General features: G+C 45.1%; 1 protein-coding gene across 1 annotated transcript in view; it reads left to right on the forward strand.

The window, feature by feature from the left end:
- The window catches only part of PYGB (glycogen phosphorylase B), an 80,721-nt gene that overhangs the window by 32,212 nt on the left and 21,960 nt on the right, over positions 1-26,549 (forward strand). The window contains exons 3-11 of the mRNA XM_083175966.1: positions 220-298; positions 1,597-1,700; positions 5,837-5,968; positions 10,773-10,884; positions 18,397-18,479; positions 18,637-18,780; positions 19,493-19,585; positions 20,574-20,720; positions 21,490-21,653. Of these exons, the coding sequence (XP_083032092.1) occupies positions 220-298; positions 1,597-1,700; positions 5,837-5,968; positions 10,773-10,884; positions 18,397-18,479; positions 18,637-18,780; positions 19,493-19,585; positions 20,574-20,720; positions 21,490-21,653 (1,058 nt within the window). The remainder of the gene's footprint in view (positions 1-219; positions 299-1,596; positions 1,701-5,836; positions 5,969-10,772; positions 10,885-18,396; positions 18,480-18,636; positions 18,781-19,492; positions 19,586-20,573; positions 20,721-21,489; positions 21,654-26,549) is intronic.

Raw genomic sequence — 26,549 nt, forward strand, 5'->3', positions numbered from 1 at the left:
ATGGCCAATAAGTACCTACTAGCATGGGATGGTTGCAAGTTTCGATAAAGCAGCCATGTTGTACATATCAGTCCTTGCTTATTCAGATGCATGGCTGTACGTGAGAAAACGGCTTGTAGCCGTAATTACAGACAGTGAGCAGAGGTTAATTGTACTTCAGTGGGTTATTCCACTTGTATTGAAAATATATTTATTATTTGCACTTTTATTTTAACACAGCTGGGACTAGACATGGAGGAGCTGGAAGAGATAGAAGAGGACGCGGGGCTTGGTAATGGCGGACTTGGACGCTTAGCAGGTATGCTTTCTACTTCTCTCATTTCACTAGGAACAACATTATAGGGAGCGTTCCAATAAGCTGGGCTTTTATGGCGCATGTTCTCCCAGCAGTATCACTTGCCTTTGCTCAAACTCCTTAAGGGAGCAAGCAAAAATGAGCAACGATTTCCTCTTGCAATTACTTCTGGCGTGGCAGCCGCATATTGACACATAATGCAGGTTACAAGGCTTTCTGGGTAAATTAGTTTACATTAAATGGCCCTAGCTCCCTTTTTTCAATACATGTGGTAAATTACCACATCCAATTAATCCCCTGGAGGCTATTCAATTAGCCACCGAAAGTCATCATTATCAGGGATCCTGACGTCGGGTTAATGACTGTCGGTATCCCGACTGTCGGGACCCCATCCGGCACCCTTATGTTTATCGCATTTTCATGTTACCTCCTCTCCTCTCAATTCTATATGATCTGTACAGCTTTTATCATCAAGAGAGGAATATGTATTTTTCGGTTTAGTTCAATGCTATTACGGAAAGCAAAAACTTTGGCAAGGCATGCTGGAATGTGTAGTTTCACAACAGCTGGAGGTCCATAGTTTGGGCATGCCTGCCGTAGACTGTAATTTAGGTATTGCTAGAACCTCAGTAGTGTTATTGACGCAACACGGGCGTCAATGTGTCTATGTGATATGTTTAATGAAATGCCTGGTTTATTTCGATGCAGAAACTTCAATAAAAAAAAAAGTTTAAGACAAAAAAGGGGGTCAAAGAAAGCTACATACATATTATTCTGTGCTTATAAATATAATTACTAAAATTTTCACCAATATTTCCTCTGTCTATGCTATACTGAAAACATTTCCCTCCGTTTCGTTTTAGGTATTACTAAAAAAAAAAATACAAAAAAAAAAAAAATTGAGGGAAATTTTTTTGGCATAAGCTGAGGTAAAATTGGGGAAAATGTTAGTAATGAAACATTTGTACGCACAGAATAATATGTCTGTAACTTTCTCTGACCAGTGGTAACATTAGAGCTGGACTTTGTCAGTCAGTAGTTCCTCTTAAGTCTGCTGGCTTAGCGCCTACTGAAGTTGTATAGTGATATTTAACTATTTCGTCATCATTGACTTATTTAGAGTTTTTCCTTGAACCATCTTTCTACTATGGAGACACTGTTAGCACTTGGAAGCTACAGTATTATCAGTCTACACTGTGTATTTTATAGCATGTATTCATAACTAAGATTTCAGCATTTTGATTTGTGCAAAATATATATTTCCTGGGACCTCATTGTGATGTATTCGCCTTTCGTTCTAGCTTGTTTCCTTGACTCTATGGCTACTCTCGGCCTAGCAGCGTATGGCTATGGGATCCGATATGAATTTGGGATATTCAACCAAAGGATTATAAATGGCTGGCAGGTAAATCTGACATTTGACTACAATTGTAATTGTCTGTAATGTCTTGTTGTGACATGCTGAGTATACACTCCAATAATATAGACAAAGTAACCTTCTTTTACGTACTGCTGTCCTTCAATAAATTCCTACATGATGTCTAATGACATTAATAATAACACACAACAATCTCATATGCAATACCCTAGCCCAGTGTTTTCCAACCACTGTGCCATGGCCACACTAGTGTGCCTTGAGCTGTTCTCAAGTGTGCCCCCAGATCTAGAGATGCCCAAACTAGTTTACAACCACCACCAGTTCAACTGTTATTTACTGGTCTCTTCTTTTCATGTAAAGGGCCAATGTATTTTATTTTTGTTACCTGTGGGGACCAGTGTGATTGTTTTTTATATGGGGGCCAATAGGTTTGTTTTTTTCCTGTGGGGGCCAATGTACTTTGCCATGTGGGGATCTCATGGTGTGCCTTGCCAATTTTAAAATCATATTTAGTGTGCCGCAAGGTAAAAAGGTTGAAAATCACTGCCCTAGCCAGCAATTTATATGCTCTCTTTATCTCTTTCCTTTAGATTATAAGCACTTTAAACCTAGTTCTCTTTCCTACTGTCTTATTGTTGTGTACATGTAAAAAAAAATGTAATTGTTGGAAAGCCCTATACTCTGCTCAGTGTTCTGGTAGATGGCAGCACTCTGTAAAAAAATATATAATTAGTTAGTACATTCATTAATTATGCATTTTGCAATCATTTGGATTTGGATTGTCATATAGTGAAGTGTCGTAACGGGAACCAATCTGTCTGTGATAATACAGTTACCACCAATGCAGCTTATTTCCAAAAATTCTATTGAGTGCGCATATTGCAGATAAGTTATTATTGTGCTTTGAGAATGCTTTCCTGTGGCTATTAGAATGCTGAAGCCTCAAAGGAATTGTTACACCTTATTGAAACTGTGGACCCAGGTTTCACACCCCTGCAGAGATTAATGGTGAAGGGGCTTCCCCGCAAAACTCCTCCAATAATTATACAGGCCATTAAAGTCTGGAAGTGGGTGGGTAAAATAAGTAAGGCGGAAGGATTTGATCCTGACACGCCAGTGTTATCTATACAGACAGTTAAGGCCATACAAGAACAACAAGGAAGAAGGGTATGGAGTGAATATGGGATAGAAAATTTGGGACAGCTCTATTCTGAGGGAACTTTGAAGTCTTTTGCTCAGCTACAAACTGAATATGAGATCCCTAGAGAAATGTTTTTTAGGTTTTTACAACTTAGGAGTGCCCTGAACCAATTTAGTAGTGGCATAAGGGTGTATATTGCGGAGTCGCCAGGTAAAAAATTTATTAAACTACTAGGACCCGGTAAGCGACTATCCAAACTGTACAAGTTTTTACATTCATTTGCCCAAATGGAAGAATTGGAGGGGGTACGGGATAAATGGATTGGGGATATGCCACGGTTGGAGGAGCAAAGTTGGAAAGGGGCTCTTTCTGCCATTAAATCAGCTACTAATTCTATAAGGGTACGGCAGGTACAGTTTAACATAATCCATCGGATATATATTACCCCTGTGAAATTAAAAAGATTTAATGGGACAAAAACCGATAACTGCCCCAAATGTGGGGAGGGTGAGGCGGCTTTCTGGCACCTACTATGGAGGTGTCAAAGGGTCGCCAGCTTTTGGGACAAGGTAATTCAAATTATGGTTCAGTTAGGCATCCCTAGAAGCCAACTAAATGAAGTGAACCTACTCCTAGGGGTCTGGAGGGAGGGCGCAATGTCACGAGATATGACGCAAATGGTCAGGAATTTAGCCGCCTTAGCTAAAGTTATTGTAGCCAGACATTGGATGGCAGTCAACGGTCCAGAGGTGGTTGAATGGGTGAATTTGGTAAACTCCACTCATGATCATGAAAAATTTATATATGCATCGCGTGGGATTCGTCAGAAATTTCAAAAAGTATGGGGACACTGGCAAAGTTCAATACACTATAAAGTAACAAAAGGCAATTAACAAAAAAAAAAAAAAAAAAAAAATAGGAGTTAGGGGCAGAATATGTCAGAGTGGAGAGGGACAGAAGGGAGAGAGTAAGGAGAAATGTATAAAATAACAATATAGTGTGAATCACGATGTGTGTAATAATATACTGAAGGAGCAATCAAGCGGATAGAGTTATTATTTGTTTAGGTTTTACATGTGTTTAAAATATGGGAGTTATACAGTTTGGAAGTGCACTAAAGAGCAAGGTATAGTAGGAGAATAAAAATAAGGGAAGAAAAGGGGGTAGGGAAAAAATTGATTTTTATTCTCTTTGGTTATTTGTATTTTTTTAGGGGGTGTGTGGGAAGGGTTGGAGGGGAGAGGGTGGGATGGGGTTCTTTGGGGCAGGGGGGAATGGGTTGGGCCCACAATGTTACGTGATATGGTCTATATATTATAATGACACAAGTGGAGATATACTGCACAGATTGATATGGCACACAAATGTGGGACGATATATGTCTCACTCTTAGCTTAGCGTTTTTTTTTTTTTTTTTTTTCTCTCTTTCTCCTTTTCTCTTTTTTTGGTCTCCCTTCCGATTCATTAAAATAAAATAAAAGGCTTATCTCTGTATATAAGCATAGGGTGCAGAAAGAGTGCTAGCATTGGGCAACAGGTAGTTTTACTAATGTGGGGCGACGGAGCGGGGGTGGGGGGGCGGGGGGGGTAAACGCAGGAACGTGTTTGTTATGTATTGTTGTGTTTTGTAATGCTATAAATATGTATGTGAAAAATCCAATGAAAATATATGTAATCTTTTTGTATATATGTCGTATGATGGAAAATATAAATAAAGACTAAATTAAAAAAAAAAGGTTGAAAATCACTGCCCTAGCCAGCAATTTATATGCTCTCTTTATCTCTTTCCTTTAGATTATAAGCACTTTAAACCTAGTTCTCTTTCCTACTGTCTTATTGTTGTGTACATGTAAAAAAAAATGTAATTGTTGGAAAGCCCTATACTCTGCTCAGTGTTCTGGTAGATGGCAGCACTCTGTAAAAAAATATATAATTAGTTAGTACATTCATTAATTATGCATTTTGCAATCATTTGGATTTGGATTGTCATATAGTGAAGTGTCGTAACGGGAACCAATCTGTCTGTGATAATACAGTTACCACCAATGCAGCTTATTTCCAAAAATTCTATTGAGTGCGCATATTGCAGATAAGTTATTATTGTGCTGTGAGAATGCTTTCCTGTGGCTATTAGAATGCTGTCGCAAGTCTGGCTAATAGCCCTTTTATAGCAAAATCCCAGGTCTGGGATTTGGAACACTGCAGCCCCTACCAAGGTTATTCTTGGATCCATGCCATTCACATTGCCTATTCTAATGATGCCCATACACTTGTGAGATCTTGTGTACAGTCATGCGAGATTGATAAATCAAACAAATTGTAAGGGTCCCAAGCCAATCACATATATAACCCAACGCAATGTGCGGACACGCTGGTCGAATCTTGCATCTCAAGATATTATGTGCGGTACATAATATTTATCGCATCCCATGTGGTTTTTAAACAAGTGCGATTTATTGCAATGCAATGTGCCATCTGCCAGTTTCTTCACCCCCAGATAGCTCAGCCTTCATTCCATCACCTGATTTCAGGTTACAAGTGACATGGGATTTATCGCATTATTGTATGCACATCGAATGGAAAAAAAGCACTTCAGATGCGATTTATCACACGGGAGCTTCAAGGGAAATTGCAGCGCGATATTGCATACAATCGCTCTAGTGTATGGGCAGCATTAGTTTTACTCGTGTCCTTCCCGAAACCAATCATGGCTACCCGGACATGTTTTTTTTATTTTTAAGAGACTTTTTCACTGAGCTATGAACTGGGTTTTCATGGCAGAGACCTGGGATTTAGCAGCAGGGGAAAAGGGGTACCATGTAAAATTCAGTGTCAGATTCTGCCATGTTATGTGTATGTAAAATGTGTGATTACAATGGGTTGTATTATAATACTGGAATACATTATTTATTGTTTTGGGGGTTCCCAAATCTATGTTTGTAAATGTTACACATTCTCGTTCCTTTAATTACTGGTGTTGTGTAAAAAATTTTTTTTAAGTTTTTCTCTTTTGTTGTCACAGGTTGAGGAGGCAGATGATTGGCTAAGATATGGTAACCCTTGGGAGAAGGCGCGACCTGAGTACATGCTCCCAGTGCATTTCTATGGAAAAGTGGAACACACAGCTGAAGGTGCTAAGTGGGTGGATACTCAGGTTTGTATCAATGCATTTTCCTTCTTACACCATAAATGGCAGGGATGTAACTAAGCACAGGCTCTGTGGACGTCACCGCTGATGCCCTTGGTCCATGCATATGGCTAGCAGGGTGCCTGGAGCGGAACCCTTCAGCCAGAATCTCTGCAGTAGTGCTGCTTGTAGTGCTGCTAGGATGAAGCAGATGTGCACAGTTTCTTTCAGTCCGCTGGCGCATCCGGAGGATGCTCTGAGCATTGCCGTAATTCCGGTTGGTGACACCGCCCCTTTAGCATGATGTCATAAGCTCAGGGTGCATGGCCAGCATGGGGCTTTGGGACATCCAGGTAAGGCGCTGATCGATGCCAGCAAAAATTGCATTGAGGGCATTTCATTTCTACGTGTTTCAGTTGCTCTAAGAGGTTTCAGTCGTCTTTTTTACGCTTACAATTATCACCGGTTTCAACCTGTCACTCTGCACACATGATACTGTATATATATATATACTGTATATATATGATATATGGTGTAGCCAATAAAAACAGTGGCCCTCGGTGTGCTGATAACAGGCCCGATTTCTGTACATTAGGCGTTCAGGACAGAGCACACTCCTCTTGAGGATCTTCTGCCATCTGCTTCTCTCAGCCACAGCCTGCAGGATAACTCAGTCTTAATATGATTTGTTTCAGCTTTTCCTTCTGGTGCTTTGATTTATAATTGCTTGTGATTAGAGGTTTTTGTGTGTGACAAATTAAGGCCCTTATTCTGGTTCATTTGCATGGATGCAAATTCACACAGGGACCAATGTTTTGCATATGTGCATGTGCAGCAGCATTTCTGCGCATGTGTATACGCTGGGTGCGTGCGAATTTGGCAAGAAGTCTGGTCGCTGAGTGCACGCTCCCAGCCATGTGAGCAGAGAGTGGCGAGGGACGTGAGGTGCTGGGCTGGGGCATTAGCATATGTGTACGCCCTGCGTTTCATGGGTGTTCCCATTAATACGCTGGGCGTACATATGCTAATGCGTTCATGACGCACGTGAGGGGGAGGGCAGCTGACATAGCCGGATGTCAGCTGCTTGCCCAATTCCCTGCATCTCTTCACTCATATGTACGAGTGGTCTGGGCCACCCTTACATATGCAGGCACCTTCTCCATCATTCAATGGTCAGCGACCATCAAAAGATGGGGGGAGGTTGCCACTGGCATGCGAATAGATGTTCATGTAAAACATCCGTACGCAAGCCTTGCGAACTAATTTGGCGTGCAAATGGGAGGTGCAGGCTAACCATTCGCAAGGTGGGGTTTGAGTGAATGAACCAGAATAAGAGCCTAAATATGTAGACATTACTTCTCAAACTATTTTGCTCTGGGACCCTGTCAGACAATAAAAAATATTACCGGACCCCAGCAAGAATGGTGGCCACATGTGTGTGGTGAGGCAGACCATAGCATGAGGCATTGTGTGACCAGAGATAGGCAGTGAGTGATGGGGTGGTAGAGAGTGAGAGGGATGACGGCAAAGGGAGACAAAGGGTGGTTTAGGAGAGACAGTGGGTGACTAGGAAGAGAAAGAGGGAGGCATAGGATGATGGAGAGGCAAAGGGTGCAATGGGGAAGCAGTGGGTGATGGGGCTGGGGGAGATTGACACGGGGTGGCAGTGGCTGTTAGGGTGTTGCAGAGGATGGCAGTAGGAGAGAGGTTTAGGCAGTGGCTGCTCAGAGATGCAGAGGGTTACAGGGAGAGGTAGAGGGTGACTTGGATGGCAACTGGGGACGAGAAAGACAGAGTGACAGAAGGATCACAGAAAATTACTAGATAGAGGGTGACAGGGGGAGGCATAGTTTGTCTGGGGGATGGAAGTGGGTGACGGGATGGCAGTGGGTAACAGGAGATAGCAGAGAGTGTCAGGATGGCACTGGGTTATGGAGGATGGAAGAGGGAGGTAACTAGGGAGAGGCAGTGGGTGTTTAATTAATTTTATATTGCCCCCCTCCACATCCTACACTGTGTGTTCCCCTGTTTCTACTATCCACAGACATATCTCATAAAGGGGCAGATGTATTAAGCCTGGCGAAGAGATAAACTTGAGATAAAGTGGAGATAAATTGGAAGGAGATAACGCACCAGCCAATCAGCTGTGTTTGAAATATGACAGTTGGAAGTTGATTGGCTGGTGCGTTATCTCTTTCCAATTTATCTCCACTTTATCTCAAGTTTATCTCTTCGCAAAGCTTAATACATCTGCCCCAATGTCTGATCTCAGTGCACCCATCCTTCCACTCATGCTCCCCTGCTGCTGCTGTGAGACAGGAGACACTGAGCACTCGGTGGTGGCAGTGCTATCTGATGACTCCAGAGATCTCTAAAAATCAGTGACGGGAAGAGGTTAAAGTTACAGACAATTAAACTGATTTGACACCTTGGATTAGTAGTAGTAGTACGTTTATTTATAAGGCGCAGCAAAGTGTCCGCAGCGCCGTACATAGCAAACAAAAAACAAATGACAAGGTAACGTACATGGTGTGTTGAAAAATACAGTATAAATAGGGGTATAGCTGGTAGAAATAAAATCAGCATCAGTTTAGAAGTAGGTGTCAAAATTGTCGAGGAGACTGAAGAAGAAGTAGAGGAAGGGAAGAACAGGACAGGAGGACAGGAGGTAAAGAGGTAGGGTGAGTACGTGAGGCAGGAGGACCCTACTCATAAGAGTTAACATACTAAAAATAGGTGGGTGGACGAACGAAAAACAACAGGATAAGTAGGAACGGAAGGGAACGGAGGCAGGATAGGAGGATCAAAAGAGGCTAGGAGGAGGTATAGGCTAGTCGAAAAAAGTGGGTTTTGAGGGAGCGCTTGAAGGAGGTAAGGGAATCAGAAAGCCTGATGGGGGTGGCGGGAGGTTGTTCCAGTGCAGGGGGGCAGCGCGAGAGAAGTCTTGGACACGGGAGTGGGAGGAGGTGATTAGGTGAGAGGTCAGTCGGCGGTCAGCGATGGAGCGAAGAGGACGGGAGGGAGTGTGGATAGAGATCAGTGAAGAGAGGTAAGGAGCGGTGGAGGAGGAGAGAGCCTTGTAGGTGGTGGTGAGGAGTTTAAAGAGAACTCGGAAAGGAATGGGGAGCCAGTGAAGAGATAGACAGAGGGGGGAGGCGGAGATAGAGCGGCGGGAGAGGAAGATGAGCCTAGCGGCAGCGTTAAGAATGGTTTGGAGAGGTGCGAGGCGGGTGAGAGGTAGCCCAGAGAGAAGGATGTTGCAGTAGTCAAGGCGGGAGATGACAAGAGAGTAAATGAGAATTTTGGTCGCGTCAGTGGAGAGGAATGGTCTGATGCGTGAGATGTTGCGTAGGTGAAAGCGGCAAGACTGTGAGAGAGCACGAATGTGGGGGGTGAAAGAGAGGGAGGAGTCAATGATGACACCGAGGCAGCGTTTGGTCGGTGGAGGTGATCTCGGTTTCACCAATGCTGATGGAGAAAGTGGGAGAAGAGGGGATGTTCGGGGGATGGAAGATTAGAAGTTCAGTTTTAGCCATGTTTAGTTTCAGGAAGCGTTGGGTCATCCAGGCTGAGATGGCCGTGAGGCATTCGGAGACCTTGGACAGGAGTGATGGGGATAGGTCGGGGGAGGAGAGATAGATTAGAGTATCATCAGCATAAAGGTGGTAATGAAAACCATAGGAGCTGATGAGGGTGCCCAGAGAGGTGGTGTAGAGGGAGAAGAGGAGAGGGCCAAGGACTGACCCTTGGGGAACACCGACTGGCTGCGGGGTAGTAGGAGAGGAGGAGCTCGGAGTGGAGACGGAGAAGGAGCGATCGGAGAGGTATGAGGTGAACCAGGAGAAGACCGTGCCATTGATGCCAAAGGAGCGGAGGGTGTTGAGCAAGAGAGGGTGGTCAACAGTGTCAAAGGCAGCCGACAGATCAAGCTGGATAAGGATAGAGAAGAGGCCTTTGGATTTAGCCGATAGTAAATCGTTAGTGACTTTGGTCAGGGCAGTTTCAGTGGAATGTAAAGGGCGGAACCCGGATTGGAGGGGGTCTAGAATGGAGTTAGCAGTAAGGTGGCTTAGGAGACGATTATAGGTCAGACGTTCTAGGAGCTTGGAGGCAAAAGGGAGGAGGGAGATGGGCCTGTAGTTGGATGGAGAGTTGGGGTCCAGATTAGTTTTTTTGAGAATTGGGGAGACAAGAGCGTGTTTGAAGGAGGAAGGGAAGATCCCAGAGGATAGGGAAAGATTAAAGAGGTGAGCCAGGTGAGAGCAGACTGACGGACTGAGACGACGGATAATATTGGAGGGGATAGGATCGAGCGGGCAGGTGGAGGGAGAAGCGGATTGAAGGATAGAGTGGACTTCAGCAGCAGTGGTGGGGTAAAATGAGGACAGGGGTTGGAAGGAGGGGAGTGGAGATGTAGGAGGGGAGGAGGGAGAGGGTGAGGTCATGGCAGCAGTGATGGCAGTCCTGAGAGAGGAGATTTTGGTTGAAAAGTAGGTAGCAAAATCAGCGGCTATGATGATTGGATTACTGACTGAGGTATTAGAGAAGTCATTAGCCTGACAGTCCGCAACATAGAATCGTGCCCCCATGTTGAGATGGTCGCGACCCACTTTTGGGGTCAGGACCCGCAGTTTGAGAACCACTGCATTAGAGAAATCTTTCTATAATGTTTGTTGCACCGTCATTTAAATGAATGTGTTTGTTGTTCTGTACATTTGTCCTGTGGATTAATCACATGCATGAAATGCATAGATTGCGGTGCCGCGTGACATAACGGCAGGAGTGCCCAGAGAACCTGGTGATGAGATGCTCTCTGTTTGTCCCTCTACAGATAGTACTGGCAATGCCCTATGACACTCCAGTTCCTGGCTATAAGAACAACACTGTGAACACCATGCGGCTCTGGTCAGCAAAGGCACCCAATGACTTCAACCTGCAGGAGTGTAAGATAACTGGAGATGACATCTCGCTTCTAAGCTTATACCCGCCCAACCAGACTTTGACATGTATTGATATTCGGCAACTTCTCCAAAATCTTTAGATTTGTGCATGCACAGAAGCTGCAGTGCACAGTATAGATTTGGGGCTGCAATGTCACTCGAAGTGCCCCAAACTCCACAGCATGGTTACCTTGCTGCTGGCATTTGTGGGCATCCACACAGGCATTATTCCAGAAAACGGCTATTACGGCCCAGTTTTCTGGGCTCGCTGAAGCCAGTGGCAGGTGAGTGCCACAGCCTGAGATTACTGCACCTAACATAATAAATAAATTTATGTATACATGATAACAGTATTACGATGATATCAATGCAGAAGTAATCATACACCTAGAGCAGGGCTGGGCAATTGCGGCCCTCCAGATGTTGAGAAACTACACATCCCAGCATGCCTTGCATCAGTTTCAGCATGGCCACATAGCAAAACTAATGCAAAGCATCCTGGGATGTGTAGTTCCTCAACATCTGGAGGGCCGCAATTGCCCAGCCCTGACCTAGAGCCACACATGCACAATGTAGATTTTGTATGCAGTGGAGCTAGGGTGGCCAATCCCGGGATCGGCGGGATCCCGGGATTTGGCCCCTAAAACGACGGGATTTCAATCCCGGGATTGGAGTTTCCAATTTCGGGATTAGACTGCGCATGCGCAGTCTAATGCTGGGCAGCGTCTGAGCAAGTGCTCAGATCTGCCCGGCTACTCCCGTCCCGGCATTGTGGCTCTGCGTAGCGTGACGAGGCCAGAGGTCACGCTGCACAGACCAAGCAGCTGTGCAGCCCTGTTCTGGGCGCACAGCACGATGATGTCATCGCCCGGCCGTCCGCACACCTCCCTGGCCGGCTCCTGGAGTGAAGTGACCCCCTCTACGGAGGTAGGCAAAACGGGGGAATTTCCCATACGGGGCGGGGCTTAATGACATCACACTCAAGCCCCGTCCACCGAAGTCATGCTGAAAGTCTCCACTCCGGGCTTCTCCCAGAGAGGCGACTTCAAAAGTCGGCAACCCTGGATTATGCAGAGGGTTTGTGTTTTTCTGATGTGCATTTGATGGTTGCACCTTTACTCAAGTGGCGACTCAGAAATGCCTCCAGGGAGCATATCGATACAAATCCCAAAATATGCAGGGTACTTGTTTCCTATCTGGGCGCCCAGGTTTTCTACGTACGGCACCGTAATGAAATCGGATCGCATCGCATCGTACACATACACTATATTGAACGATGCGATGCGATGCGATTCGATTTCCCATAGGAAACAATGTGAAATGGCTCAATTTAGCCAAGTTCTCATAGGAACAATAGTAAATGGGCCAAAAACACCCCTGAACATTGAAATGTCCCCCCAAAAGTAGTTGACGCCACCCCGCCATCAACGTGAACCCGAAGCGTGGCGAGCGCAGCGAGCCCGCGAGGGGCGGCGGTACGCGTCCTCCGACCTTTTCATGCCCTACTATCCACGTCGGCGTGGAGTGAGAATAGAATAGTGTGGCGAGCGCAGCGAGCCACCGAGCCCGAAGCGTGGCGAGCGCAGCGAGCCCCGCGAGGGGACGCGGATACCTTCACAGTTATACGCGTCCCCTCGCGGGCTTCCCAGGTGTCCATGGCGACGCAAACACCTGGGAAGCCCGCGAAGGGACGCGTTTACCTGTGAAGGTATCCGCGTCCCCTCGAGGGGCTCGCTGCGCTCGCCACGCTTCGGGCTCGGTGGCTCGCTGCGCTCGCCACACTATTCTATTCTCACTCCACGCCGACGTGGATAGTAGGGCATGAAAAGGTCGGAGGACGCGTACCGCCGCCCCTCGCGGGCTCGCTGCGCTCGCCACGCTTCGGGTTCACGTTGATGGCGGGGTGGCGTCAACTACTTTTGGGGGGACATTTCAATGTTCAGGGGTGTTTTTGGCCCATTTACTATTGTTCCTATGAGAATTTGGCTAAATTGAGCCATTTAACATTGTTTCCTATGGGAAATCGAATCGGATCGCATCGCATCGAATCGCATCGTTCAATATCGTGTATGTGTACGATGCGATGCGATCCGATTTCTCTACGGAGAATAGCATGGTGCGCAATTAACTTAGTGGGCGCCCAGATAGGAAACAAGTACCATATGCAGCTTACACATATGTTTGTACAGCCGCTGTGTACAGATCTGCACACATCTCATAATCGGTCCCATAGATTATAAGAAACAAGAAAATACAGACTTTAAATGCTGCGTTTACTCTCTAGGGTTGTCGCAATTGACATAGTTGAAATCTGTCATGAAAAATTGTAAAAGAATTCAATCTAGTGGCAGATTTGGATGATGGCATTTGCTGAATGAATCTTTGTTACAGATAAACAAAAAAACAACCCATCATTGTACAGGGGAAGCGGTCATCTATTAGAATGAACTTAGGTCTACAGTCATTAGGTCGACCCCACTAGGTCGACTGGCAGGAAGGTCGACCTGACTTAAGGTCGACATGGGCCAAGGTCGACATGACTTAAGGTCGAATTTGCACAAAGGTCGACATGAGGAAGGTCGACTGGTCATAAGGTCGACATGGGGTTTTTCACTGTTTTTTGAGCCGACATGTGCCATCAGGCGGTATTTCATGCCCTACCATCCACTATGGCGTGGAGGAGGTTATTAAAGCTGTGGCGAGCGAAGCGAGCCACCTTGCCCGATGCATTGCGAGCGATGCGAGGGTCCGATTCTCATTGCCAACTGTGTCCATGTCGACTGTGTCGACATTCCGCTCAAAAAACAGTGAAAAACCCATGTCGACCTTATGACCAGTCGACCTTCCTCATGTCGACCTTTATGCAAATTCAACCTTAAGTCATGTCGACCTTGGCCCATGTCGACCTTAAATCAGGTCGACCTTCCTGCCAGTCGACCTAATGGGGTCGACCTAATGACTGTAGACCTAAGTTCATTCTGACAGATGTACCGATTCCATTGTACAGTATATGCGAGCTGTCCATTCTATCTATTGTAGAGGGCATAGAAAGCAAAGACATTCAGAGCATTCCAGGTCTGGATTCTGCACCTAGTAGGCAGCGACTTTCCCATCAGCAGGCCTCTATTTTGGTCATATTCCCTCTCTGGGTGCTGCCTATCTCCCACGGCTGCCTTGAAATGGCCACGTAGATAGAGGCATCAGTCAGCAGGTTCCCCACTACAGAGTATTACAGCAACGGGCTCTTGTGATAATCACTGCAGTTCCTGTGACACGTTCACAATGGCTATATAAGGTGCATGCTCCAGGCTATTGCTATTAATGGCAATCTCTGGAGTGGTTATCAATTTGCGGTACTTGTTTCTTATCTGGGCGCCCGTCGTGGTGATCGCGGGTACATTTATGTCTGGCCGCGACGCGACCGACACGATGCCCGCGATTTCCCATTGAAACCCATGTTAAACATGGAAATCGCGTTGGTCGCGTCGCGGCCGGCCATAAATGTACCCGCGATGCCCGCGACGCGATGCACCCGATTTCCCATAGGAATCAATGTTAAATGGCCCGACCGACGCGATTTTACTGTTAAATGCCTCAATGGACCCGATGTGGCCATAGGAATCAATGTTAAATGGGCTACAGAGCCCAAATAGGCACAAGTAACCCTTAAATGTCCCCCCAAATTTTTAACGCCACCCCACGATCCACGCCAACCCGAAGCGTGGCGAGCGCAGCGAGCCCGCGAGGGGCGGCGGTACGCGTCCTCCGACCTTTTCATGCCCTACTATCCACTAGGGCGTGGAGTGAGAATAGAATAGTGTGGCGAGCGCAGCGAGCCACCGAGCCCGAAGCGTGGCGAGCGCAGCGGATACCTTCACAGGTAAACGCGTCCCTTCGCGGGCTTCCCAGGTGTCCGCGTCGCCATGGACACCTGGGAAGCCCGCGAGGGGACGCGTATAACTGTGAAGGTATCCGCGTCCCCTCGCGGGGCTCGCTGCGCTCGCCACGCTTCGGGCTCGGTGGCTCGCTGCGCTCACCACACTATTCTATTCTCACTCCACGCCCTAGTGGATAGTAGGGCATGAAAAGGTCGGAGGACGCGTACCGCCGCCCCTCACGGGCTCGCTGCGCTCGCCACGCTTCGGGTTCACGTTGATGGCGGGGTGGCGTCAACTACTTTTGGGGGGACATTTTTATGTTCAGGGGTGTTTTTGCCCCATTTCCCATTGTTCCCTATGATAATTTGGGGAAATTGATCCATTTAACATTGTTTCCTATGGTAAATCGCGGTCATCGCGGGTAAATTGAGGCATTTAACATTGTTCTCTATGGGAAAATCGCGGGCATCGCGTCTGGCACATCGCACCCGATTTTTTATCGGCCGCGATGCCCGCGATGGCCCCGATTTTACCCCCGATGCCCGCGATTAAAATCGTGGGCGCCCAGATAGGAAACAAGTACCCAATTTGCATTATTATGAGTTGTATTATACCACACATTAACAACTATCAACCTTGTACGTAGAAATAGAAATAGTCAATGGAATCACCGTTTTGGAGCTTCACAGATCTTGGCCCTTATTCAGATCTGATCGCAGTACAAATTTGTTCTCAAAATGGGAAAAACCATGTGCACTGCAGGTGGGGCAGATGTAACATGTGCAGAGAAAGTTAGATTTGTGTGAGTTATTTTGTTTCTGTGCATGGTAAATACTGGCTGCATTATTTTTACACAGCAATTTAGTTTCAACACACCCCACCCAAATTTAACTCTCTGCACATGTTATCTCTGCCCCACCTGCAGTGCACATTGTTTTGCCCATTTTGAGAACAAATTTGTACTGCAATCAGATCTGAATAAGGGCCCTTTTGTACAAGGTAGATAAACAGAGGGTGAAAGGTTACTAGGGGGAAGGGATGGGCCATGATCTCATCTGTGCAACACTTCCTTTGCACAGGTTCCAGCTCACACACGTCGCTGCAGGTGACATGTTATATAGACAAACTGTAGTTAAATCAATACACGTGCAATAAGTATGGCGTAATATAAATATTACATCTAATACCTTTTCCAATATAGCAGCGCAGTTAGGCCACAGTTATGGAAGTTAAGCCAAAACACAATCAGGATATACAATATTATCTGTAGTCATATGAAAAATAACTACATCAGTGCTATAGTAAAACACTAATCTTAATGGATTGCATTCATATAATAATATATGAGACTTGCAATATCAAGTTAAAGAATCAGCCATTTTGAACCGTAAGTGCCAGGATGGATATATGATGCACTGACTCTATGTGCAAATAAAGTTATTTACACCTAGGTCCCCCAAGTGACAAACTGTGTCAGTGCCATTGGGAGGCAGATGTACCCTGTGGTGGGCAAAAAGTGCGAGAATTATAAGCCAGTGGGGAGAGTGGCCAGTGCCCAACATCTCCTTAAGTAAGGCCTTATAAAGCAGGTTAGTAGGTGAGTCTGGAAGAAACCTTTAACATGTTTCAACCTCAATCAAAAGACTTCTTCAAAGAGAAATTGGTTCTGAGCGTAAATATTAGCACTGATAAAACTTACTTCAGATTTAAAACCCATACAATAAGCACAAGATGACATCTCAGCTCCTTACAATCTGTTATATTGATTTAGGGCTCCCATTGTTTTTGAAACAAAGAATGAAAAATGTATAATATAGGGTGACTCAGACCGTACAGCAGCCTCCTGGTGGTTTCTGGGTGAAAAGGCAGTAAAACAGGTTCCAAGATCCAATTCCTAGTCAGGGCCGGTGTAAGGTTTCTCAGCACCCTAGGCAGAACTTCAATCTACTCCCCCCCCCCCCTTCCAAAAAAAATAAAAAATAAAATGTAAAAAAATAAAAAAAAAATCATCTGGTCCTCACAGCCCCCCCCTGGAAGGTGGGAAAGACCCCTGCTTTCCCTGGAGGCCCTCTGCACCCTCCCTTTTGCCACCCACAACTGAGTACAAGAAAGGGGGGAAGCAAAGTAGGAAAGTATGTCTCAAGGGAAAGTATGGAGGTGAGGTCTTAGAAGTTCCACAGTCGCCACCTGCAGTAAGCAAAACAAGGATCCTCATAGACATCCTTGATTTTTTTATTTGCATACTTGGTGCCGCCCCCCCAGATCCCGGCGCCCTAGGCAGATGCCTAAAGCTGCCTAATGGTAGAGCCGGCCCTGTTCCTAGTATTCCTGTTTATGTACGTGCATAAACTGTCTGTGCGCTGGCAATTAGTCATTGTAAATTACAGATTACTAAGGAAAAAATGCCCTGGGAAATACTGTATGAGGCTGCCTCTAATTCTAACCTTAAACTATGGGCACTGGGCCTAATTCTGCAGGAATCGCTAATTACAGAATTTCTAGATCGAGTGAATATCGAATGACTGCGGATGTGTACCATGTGCACTGCGCATGCAAGAGGGGAATTAGTGACTGAAAATGTGTGTGGCTCATTAGCGTAATGAATGCAATGAATGCAGTTCGACTGACACATTTTTTATTGCAAATCAATTGTATTTTACTGTAGTTTTATTTGACTTGCAATCCTTAATGAACGTTATTTAAACTGAAATTAGATTTTGAATCAATATTTTTAAAAGAATAACCTTTTTCTCACGTCTAAGCTTATGAGACCATTTAGGCTACCGCGGAACTACATTTTTAAAATGACACAGAACCACCCATCTGAGGTAAAGCCTCAGACAAGGCTTCCTCTACAAATCACCGACTGACATTGGGATGTAAATAAATGCCCAGCGCTCACTTACCTCAGTGGAATTGGCAATACCGTTTACGAAGTATGTGGAGAGAATGTATACATTATTATCAGGATAATGCATGATATTATCCCTCTTCTAATCCTTTCATTATGATCACATCTACCAAGGACCCTCTCTGCACAACATTGTCAAGTAGTTACTCAACAGAGAAATTGCAGAGCCCTGCGATCAGATAGTCACCACCCGCCATGTGCAAGTATGTGATTGGCTTGCAAAAAACACACAATAGCGGCAAGCTTCAAATCCATGCGCAACTCACTCGCCATCCAATGATTTTCCCAGTCAGTGCGTAACCCAGAACCTACTCTGCCTGTGCGATAGAAACAGGCTGATCAAGGCCGGAGCTGATGTCACACCCTCCCTGAATATGCCTGGGCACGCCTGCATTTTCCTTGACACGTAAACTAGCCGGTTATCTCCCCCAAATGCCGGCTCCCTGTCAGTAAAACACTGGCAATCCTGTGATTAAAAAAAAAACAATGATTTTTGTTGCTGTTTTGCATTGCACATGTGTACTGTGATAAATATGTATGCTATAATTGGTCACTGTGCAAATTGGCGCAACAGCGATCAGGTCTGAATAACCCTCGTTGCCCTTCCGTGGATAAAATAACTCCCAATCATAATAGATATAATGAAATATATAATGGAAAGTATTGTGAAACCCCATCATAAATGATATATCTCCCCTCAATGGCGTCTGCCTCTCTCTGTTACAGTTAATGTTGGTGATTACATAGAAGCTGTACTGGATAGAAATCTGGCTGAAAATATCTCCCGAGTTCTGTACCCCAATGATAATGTAAGTCTTAGCACCATCATAGAAATCCCACACAGGGAATGTTCTACGAGCTGTAACTTCTGACTTTACTCAGGGCAGGACTGGTGCTAATCTGACCTGGAAATGTATATAGAATAATAAAAGGCATCTCTTCTCTCTCCCCGCGTCCTCACCACAGTTCTTTGAAGGTAAGGAGTTGCGGCTGAAGCAGGAGTACTTTGTTGTAGCTGCCACCCTGCAAGACATCATCAGGCGATTCAAGTCTTCCAAGTTTGGATGCCGGGACCCAGTTAGAACCTGCTTCGACACATTCCCAGATAAGGTAAATTAGTGCCGGACAGTACAGAAGATTGGGCCCATTCGTTTTTCCTAGCTTAAGTAGTTGGATTAAGGAGGTCATTGTGGTCCACATGCAAAGCTGTGAAATTCGCAGCTTTGCGTATGCTTTAAGCGCCGCCTGTCCGTATGAACTCCTGCCCGCCTATACAGACCAGCGGAGACTGGTCATATACATCAGAAGGACAAAGCACTAGGTCGCAAGAGGTGTTCCTTCAGGGCTGACCGGAAGATGCCCCTAGCGACCCGCAGGAACACGCAGATCACTGGTACACACGGCCTGATGTAGGTGATCTGTCGTGCCAACATTGCGCTAGTGTGTACCTGGCCTAAGAAATATTTTATATGGATTTAGTACACCAGATTGACATTCATGAGGATTGTCAATAGGCATTAAAAGTCGACAGTTGCCATGTCAACATCACCTGATCAATATTGACATGATGACATGTTCAACACATCAACATTATGCATGTATACAGTGCAAACGTTGGCAATTCTTTGTAATCCTAACCGCAGCCTTGCCATAAAGCTGATCAGTTCATTCTATAGTAATGCGTCAAGTTGACATTATGAATGTCGGCATTTAGACAAAATCAGCATTACCGTGTCGACATTAAGAATGTCAGCAAATTTGACTACATATTTCATATAGTTCCCAAAACTACAACCTGTCTGATTTACCTCTGTACCCGCAGGTTGCCATCCAGCTAAATGACACTCATCCCGCACTGGCCATTCCTGAGCTTATGAGGATTCTAGTAGATGTGGAATCGATGGAATGGGACAAGGTATGTCACCAGACAGTACAAGAGAGACTGTTCTACCCTGAATATGTTTATACAGTAAGAGTCAGGTACTATTGGTACTTACACCTACCCCATAGAGATCTGTGTGACACAGGCACATCTCTGAATAGGCTGTAACTCTGGCTACATATCCTCCACACTCCTGCAAGATGGTTCTCTTGCATCTGTTTGCTTTGTGGCCGCCTAGTTAATACTCAGAAACATATTTCAGGAACAGAGAAAGATGGGCAAATTACCCTAGATCTGGTCAGCGTGGATCGCTAGTTAGAGAGTTTGCAATCTGTTTGATTATGGAACGACTGCACATGCACGGCTGATATTCGCAAATAAATATCCGTAGCATAGCAGTCGCTTAGAAGTCACCAGTTTTGATTGACAAGAATCCAGCGTTTAGGGCAGAAAGATGGCATTTCAAGGTGTGTTTGGGGAAATGCAGGTGTGTGTGTGTGTGGGGGGGGGGGGGGGGGGGGGGGCGCTGATGTCAGCGATGACCACTTCCAGCATGTTTCTTTATCAGATTAGTGGATCCCTAGATTTACAAAGATAGAGATGGTTCAGGTTTTGTGAATGGATCTGCAAATGCGTGGGGCGGTTATTCTTTCTGTGTGGGTAGTGACTTTTTGATCGCAGGCAAAGTCTTAGTTAGGCCCAATGATCAGATCTGTGTGCAAATCAAAATCAGGCCCTTAATGTAGTCTATTTTATGGAGAAAGTTTGTGAACCCCTGAAGAATCTGTATTTCCGGGAAATGAAGAACACTGAACCGGTACTGATACTGGGTGAGTGCAATCACTGTGGGCACAGCAGGAAGTAGATGCTGTTTAACGCAAGATGTACATGGACACATCTGTATCAAGTACAATATATATACAGTATATTCCAAGACAGCAGCAGTTATTGTCACCAGGATACAATGTACCAGTTCTTCAGTTTTATTGAATGTAACCATAATCTGTGCTCATCCCTTCAGGCCTGGGACGTAACAAAGAGGACCTGTGCGTATACCAACCACACGGTGCTACCTGAGGCTCTGGAGCGCTGGCCAGTTCACCTGTTTGAGAAGCTGCTGCCTCGTCATCTGGAGATTATCTATGCAATCAATCAGAAACATCTAGACGTAAGAGCTCATATTATATACATGTATGGAAGGGGGATGCTATTAGTAGGAACTACAGATATGAATACTTTTTTGTTCTATAAAAATCACACTGTATTTCCTTTATTTAGCTTGGGTTCTTACTTTGTGTAAAATAAAAGTGGAAAGTACACGTGAGAGCGCATACAGCTGGTATGTGGCTGATACAGCATGAGTTTGCTGGACATGGTTGATATGCCATGGATGCCTGTCCCTGCTTAGTGCTGTGCCAAGCTGTACACACTATCCCCCATAGTAATATCACACATTGCCCCCCCCCCCAGTAATTCCAACACACACTGCTCCCATAGTCATTTCTACACATTGCCCCCCCCCACCAATATTCCACCATACACTTTGTAATCCCCATAGTAATGGAACATGTAATTTCCCATAGTAATTCTACCACACAGAACTGAACTAAATAAAAGGAGCACTGGCCACAACCTGTGTAAGTGAGTAAGAAGTTTTCTCCTCAGCACGTGAGCCCTGCGAGGCGGCAGGGAGGAGGACAGGTATAAGCAGCACTGGGCGGCAAGACGACTTGCATGACCAATGAGCCATGCTGTGTGGAAGGTCACGGGCTGGGTTGCAGAAGAACACTGCTCTGTTGGAGCCTGGCAGTGAATATATAGTCACCCGGCAGCTGAGCAAGTGGCATGTCCTGGGTGGTGGCCCATCTGAGAACCGTGTCAGTGTGTCTAACACCAGACCTGTGTATATAACTGTACATCTCCCTGGGCATTTACAGGAAGTGGCAGCCATGTATCCTGGTGATATGGATCGTCTGCGCAGGATGTCCGTCATTGAGGAAGGGGATTGTAAAAGGATAAATATGGCTCATCTGTGTGTGATTGGATCTCATGCTGTCAATGGCGTGGCGAGGATCCACTCAGAGATTGTGAAGAATTCAGTGTGAGTACTTGTGAGATGAGCAGATGCCTCACCATTTGGAGTATTAATATTTTTTAAACATGGTCAGCCCTCTTAATAAGTGTATAACCCATTAATTATATAGGTCAATAGTGGGCTATCCACAGCTTATAACACTGCCATGATGGCTGTACACTCATATGTAGGTAGGCAGCATCCTCAGCCTGTATATCTATTACAGTACTTCCACCATGTGTAGGTAGGCAGCATCCTCAGCCTGTATATCTATTACAGTACTTCCACCGTGTGTAGGTAGGCAGCATCCTCAGCCTGTATATCTATTACAGTACCTCCACCGTGTGTAGGTAGGCAGCATCCTCAGCCTGTATATCTATTACAGTACCTCCACCGTGTGTAGGTAGGCAGCATCCTCAGTCTGTATATCTATTACAGTACCTCCACCATGTGTAGGTAGGCAGCATCCTCAGCCTGTATATCTATTACAGTGCTTCCACCATGTGTAGTCAGGCAACATCCTCAGCCTGTATATCTATTACAGTACATCCACCGTGTGTAGGTAGGCAGCATCCTCAGCCTGTATATCTATTACAGTACTTCCACCGTGTGTAGGTAGGCAGCATCCTCAGCCTGTATATCTATTACAGTACCTCCACCATGTGTAGTCAGGCAGCATCCTCAGCCTGTATATCTATTACAGTACTTCCACCATGTGTAGGTAGGCAGCATCCTCAGCCTGTATATCTATTACAGTACCTCTACCATGTGTAGGTAGGCAGCATCCTCAGCCTGTATATCTATTACAGTACCTCCACCGTGTGTAGGTAGGCAATATAATCAGCCTGTATATCTATTACAGTACCTCCACCATGTGTAGTCAGGCAGCATCCTCAGCCTGTATATCTATTACAGTACTTCCACCATGTGTAGGTAGGCAGCATCCTCAGCCTGTATATCTATTACAGTACCTCCACCATGTGTAGGTAGGCAGCATCCTCAGCCTGTATATCTATTACAGTACCTCCACCGTGTGTAGGTAGGCAGCATCCTCAGCCTGTATATCTATTAGAGTACTTCCACCGTGTGTAGGTAGGCAGCATCCTCAGCCTGTATATCCATTACAGTACTTCCACCGTGTGTAGGTAGGCAGCATCCTCAGCCTGTATATCTATTACAGTACCTCCACCATGTGTAGGTGGCAATATAATCAGCCTGTATATCTATTACAGCACTTCCACCATGTGTAGGGTGGGCATCATCCTCAGCCTGTATATCTATTACAGTACCTCCACCATGTGTAGTCAGGCAGCATCCTCAGCCTGTATATCTATTACAGTACTTCCACCATGTGTAGGGTGGGCATCATCCTCAGCCTGTATATCTATTACAGTACCTCCACCATGTGTAGTCAGGCAGCATCCTCAGCCTGTATATCTATTACAGTACTTCCACCATGTGTAGGTAGGCAGCATCCTCAGCCTGTATATCTATTACAGTACCTCCACCATGTGTAGGTAGGCAGCATCCTCAGCCTGTATATCTATTACAGTACCTCCACCATGTGTAGGTAGGCAGCATCCTCAGCCTGTATATCTATTACAGTACTTCCACCGTGTGTAGGTAGGCAGCATCCTCAGCCTGTATATCCATTACAGTACTTCCACCGTGTGTAGGTAGGCAGCATCCTCAGCCTGTATATCTATTACAGTACCTCCACCATGTGTAGGTGGCAATATAATCAGCCTGTATATCTATTACAGCACTTCCACCATGTGTAGGGTGGGCATCATCCTCAGCCTGTATATCTATTTATTGATTAATTAATTAATTCACAGTTTCTTATATAGCGCACACATATTCCGCAGTGCTTTACAGAGAGAATATTTGATCATTCATATCAGTCTTTGCCCCAGTGGAGCTTACAATCTATAACCCCTACCACATATATATGCACACAGAGACATTCTAGGGTTAATTTTTTTGGGACCCAATAAGCCTACCAGTAGTTGGATTGTGGGAGGAAATCGGAGTACCCGGAAGAAACCCACACAGGTACGGGAAGAATATACAACTCCACACAGTTAAAGGCATGGTGGGATCAAACCATGACCTCAGTGCTGTGAGGTAATACTGCTAACCATTACACCAACCTATTACAGTACTTCCACCATATGTAGGTGGCAATATAATCAGCCTGTATATCTATTACAGTAGTTCCACCATGTGTAGGTAGGCAGCATCCTCAGCCTGTATATCTATTACAGTACTTCCACCATGTGTAGGTAGGCAATATAATCAGCCTGTATATCTATTACAGTACTTCCACCAAGTGTAGATAGGCAGCATCCTCAGCCTGTTTATCTATTACACTACTTCCACCATGTGTAGTGTTAATGCTGATATGATATGACCAGGGAGACAATAAGTGGAAAGCGCAGGCTACGTAATGTGTCCGTAACCTGCTTACCCTTTATACCTAGCTACGTGCGAACAAAACGTAGCGCAGCGTAGCGTACCTTTTAATTGTATGTTATACACTTAAGAACTAATACCTTGATAAGAGATCCCTTCGCAGGACTTTGTCTCTACTTCTGCGAATATACTTTAAAGGACAGAGTCCGCAATGTACCTTATCGCTATTATGCGAATAACCAGACACGACCACTGAATAGAAGTAAGGAGGTTAGAACTCCATATAAAAGGTTGTATTAAAGTCCCTAATGGACAAAAAGGGGGTTACAGAAATAAGAATAAACAGGTATAACAAGTGATACAATATACTAACAATGAATAACTAACAAACTCTGCTAAGGGGAAAGAAGGCAATAACACAAAACACAACCAGCCAACAATACTTTAAAATACCGTGAAAATGCAACCGTTTACCGTGGTCATCTAGTATGCGAAGCGCAGTCCGGTCAGAGCTCACTATCGTTCAGGAATGAGCGATAGTCCGGTAGGAAGGTCCAGGGAAGGTAGTTGTGCCGAAGAGACCCTGGCTGCTCTGGGTCGCCTATCTTATAGGGTCAGAAGGGGGAGGTCAAAGGCCATTCTCATTGGCCAGAGATCATATGTCCGGTCCACTGTGATTGGGGGTTAGACGTTGTACCTGGTCTGACCAGGTGCAGGGGAGTGAACTTTAAGAGTCCTTTGTTTGGTGGTTTCGGCGTCAGCAAGGATAAGAACCGGTTTTATCTAGTTTCCTTTGTTAACTACTTTCAACAGAAACTGTCTCTGGAATATGGAATATGTCCATAACTATCGGGCAGTGTACATTGCGAAATATTCGCAATGACCGGAATACTTCGCATAATGAGCTGAACGGAACGGTACTAAACACGATATAGACAGGTGTGTGCAGGGCTAACTAAGCTATGTGTGGCGTTCTAAACCTTTTAACTATATTTCATTTCGTGTAAGTGTGTTTATTATGAATTTATATGTGATAGTATGTCTACTCTTCCGGTCCACATTGTCACGCATACTCGGGTATGGAAACTTTATTTGCGCAACTCTGCGAACCAAAATGGCGGCCATACTATCACAAAATGGCGTGTGTGTACCTAGACTTCCACAGTCCACCCTTTAACAGTAAATATAAAACTGTTACATTACAAAACATTTCACACGACAATACAGAAATTCATAATCCAAACAGAGAAATTGGGATACATGAAATAAACATATAAGGGGAGTAAACCATCTGCTCTCGGCCGATCCAGGATCATGGATAAACGATGGGCCGCATTTATCGAACAATCTACTCAGGGTCACGAAGGATAATGTACAATTTTGGGATAAAAATAAAAACAGGGGCGGTTACAACATATACACGTTTACAAATATGGTTTCTTTAAAGGGAGGTGGTTTCGATTTTAGGGTCATATACCAAACCCTGGTCTTCCTCTGTATCTCTCGTTCTTACACTCATGATTTCGGTACGTTTTGCCTTTCCCCGGGTCACCACCTTTAAACATTTGAACAATAGCACAAAGACTATGATGGCACCACCGATACAGAGAAGGAGTTTTCCTATGCTAGCTATGATCCCCTGCGCCCATTCTCCTAAACCAGAGAACCAGTGCATTGGATTCAACCAGGAGGTCCATTCGCTAACTTTGTTACCTATTTCTGCCAGGCTGATATTATGTTCCCTTCTAAATTCCCATTTAAGCTGAAGAATCTCATCCATCCGGTGATCGATGATTTCTTCTGGGTCTTCAGTATTGTTGGTGATGTATGTACAACATTTCACCCCAAACTGTGTAGAGAGGGTGACACAATATCCTCCTGTCATCGCTGTCAGATAGTTCAACACCATTCGATGTTGAACTAGCTCTCTTTTATACGCTTGTAACTCCTTCCCAGTGTATCTAAAGGTGTCATCATAAATCTCAGTGATGTTATCTATCAAGCTTGCTAATGCTTGTATATACTTAAAATTGATAACTCCTCTGGCGGTATGGGTGATATCTAATGCAATGAGGAATTGGATACCGAACGACTCGTGTATCATTTCAGAAGCTAGGGGTTCTTTTCTTATTGTTAAATCCCTTTTATGGATTTGGTCATAATGGGTATGAGTGTAAGGAGGAGAAATACCTCTGTGTACGTTCATCATCTCATCGTGTGTGAGGGTCATCACTTCCGGTAACACTCTGCCTAGATAACAAATACCAACGTAGTTCATGGAGAGCCATTTGTACGCCCTTCTACCACAAATATAATAAACATCGTCAGGGAGAAAATAAGGGACAGAGTATTTCATTATCTTGTCACACATTATCCATAAGAACATCCCCGTCCCCTGCTCCCTGACTCGTTCCTCACATGTTTCTGGCTGTAGGGTCATATTACAGTAGCCGGCTGATACTCTGCCGGCCATCATTTTACTTTTCTTCACCGTGTAAACATATTTAT

Source organism: Crinia signifera, chromosome 3, assembly GCF_055691185.1.
Source record: "Crinia signifera chromosome 3, ASM5569118v1, whole genome shotgun sequence".
NCBI classification, from domain to species: domain Eukaryota; kingdom Metazoa; phylum Chordata; class Amphibia; order Anura; family Myobatrachidae; genus Crinia; species Crinia signifera.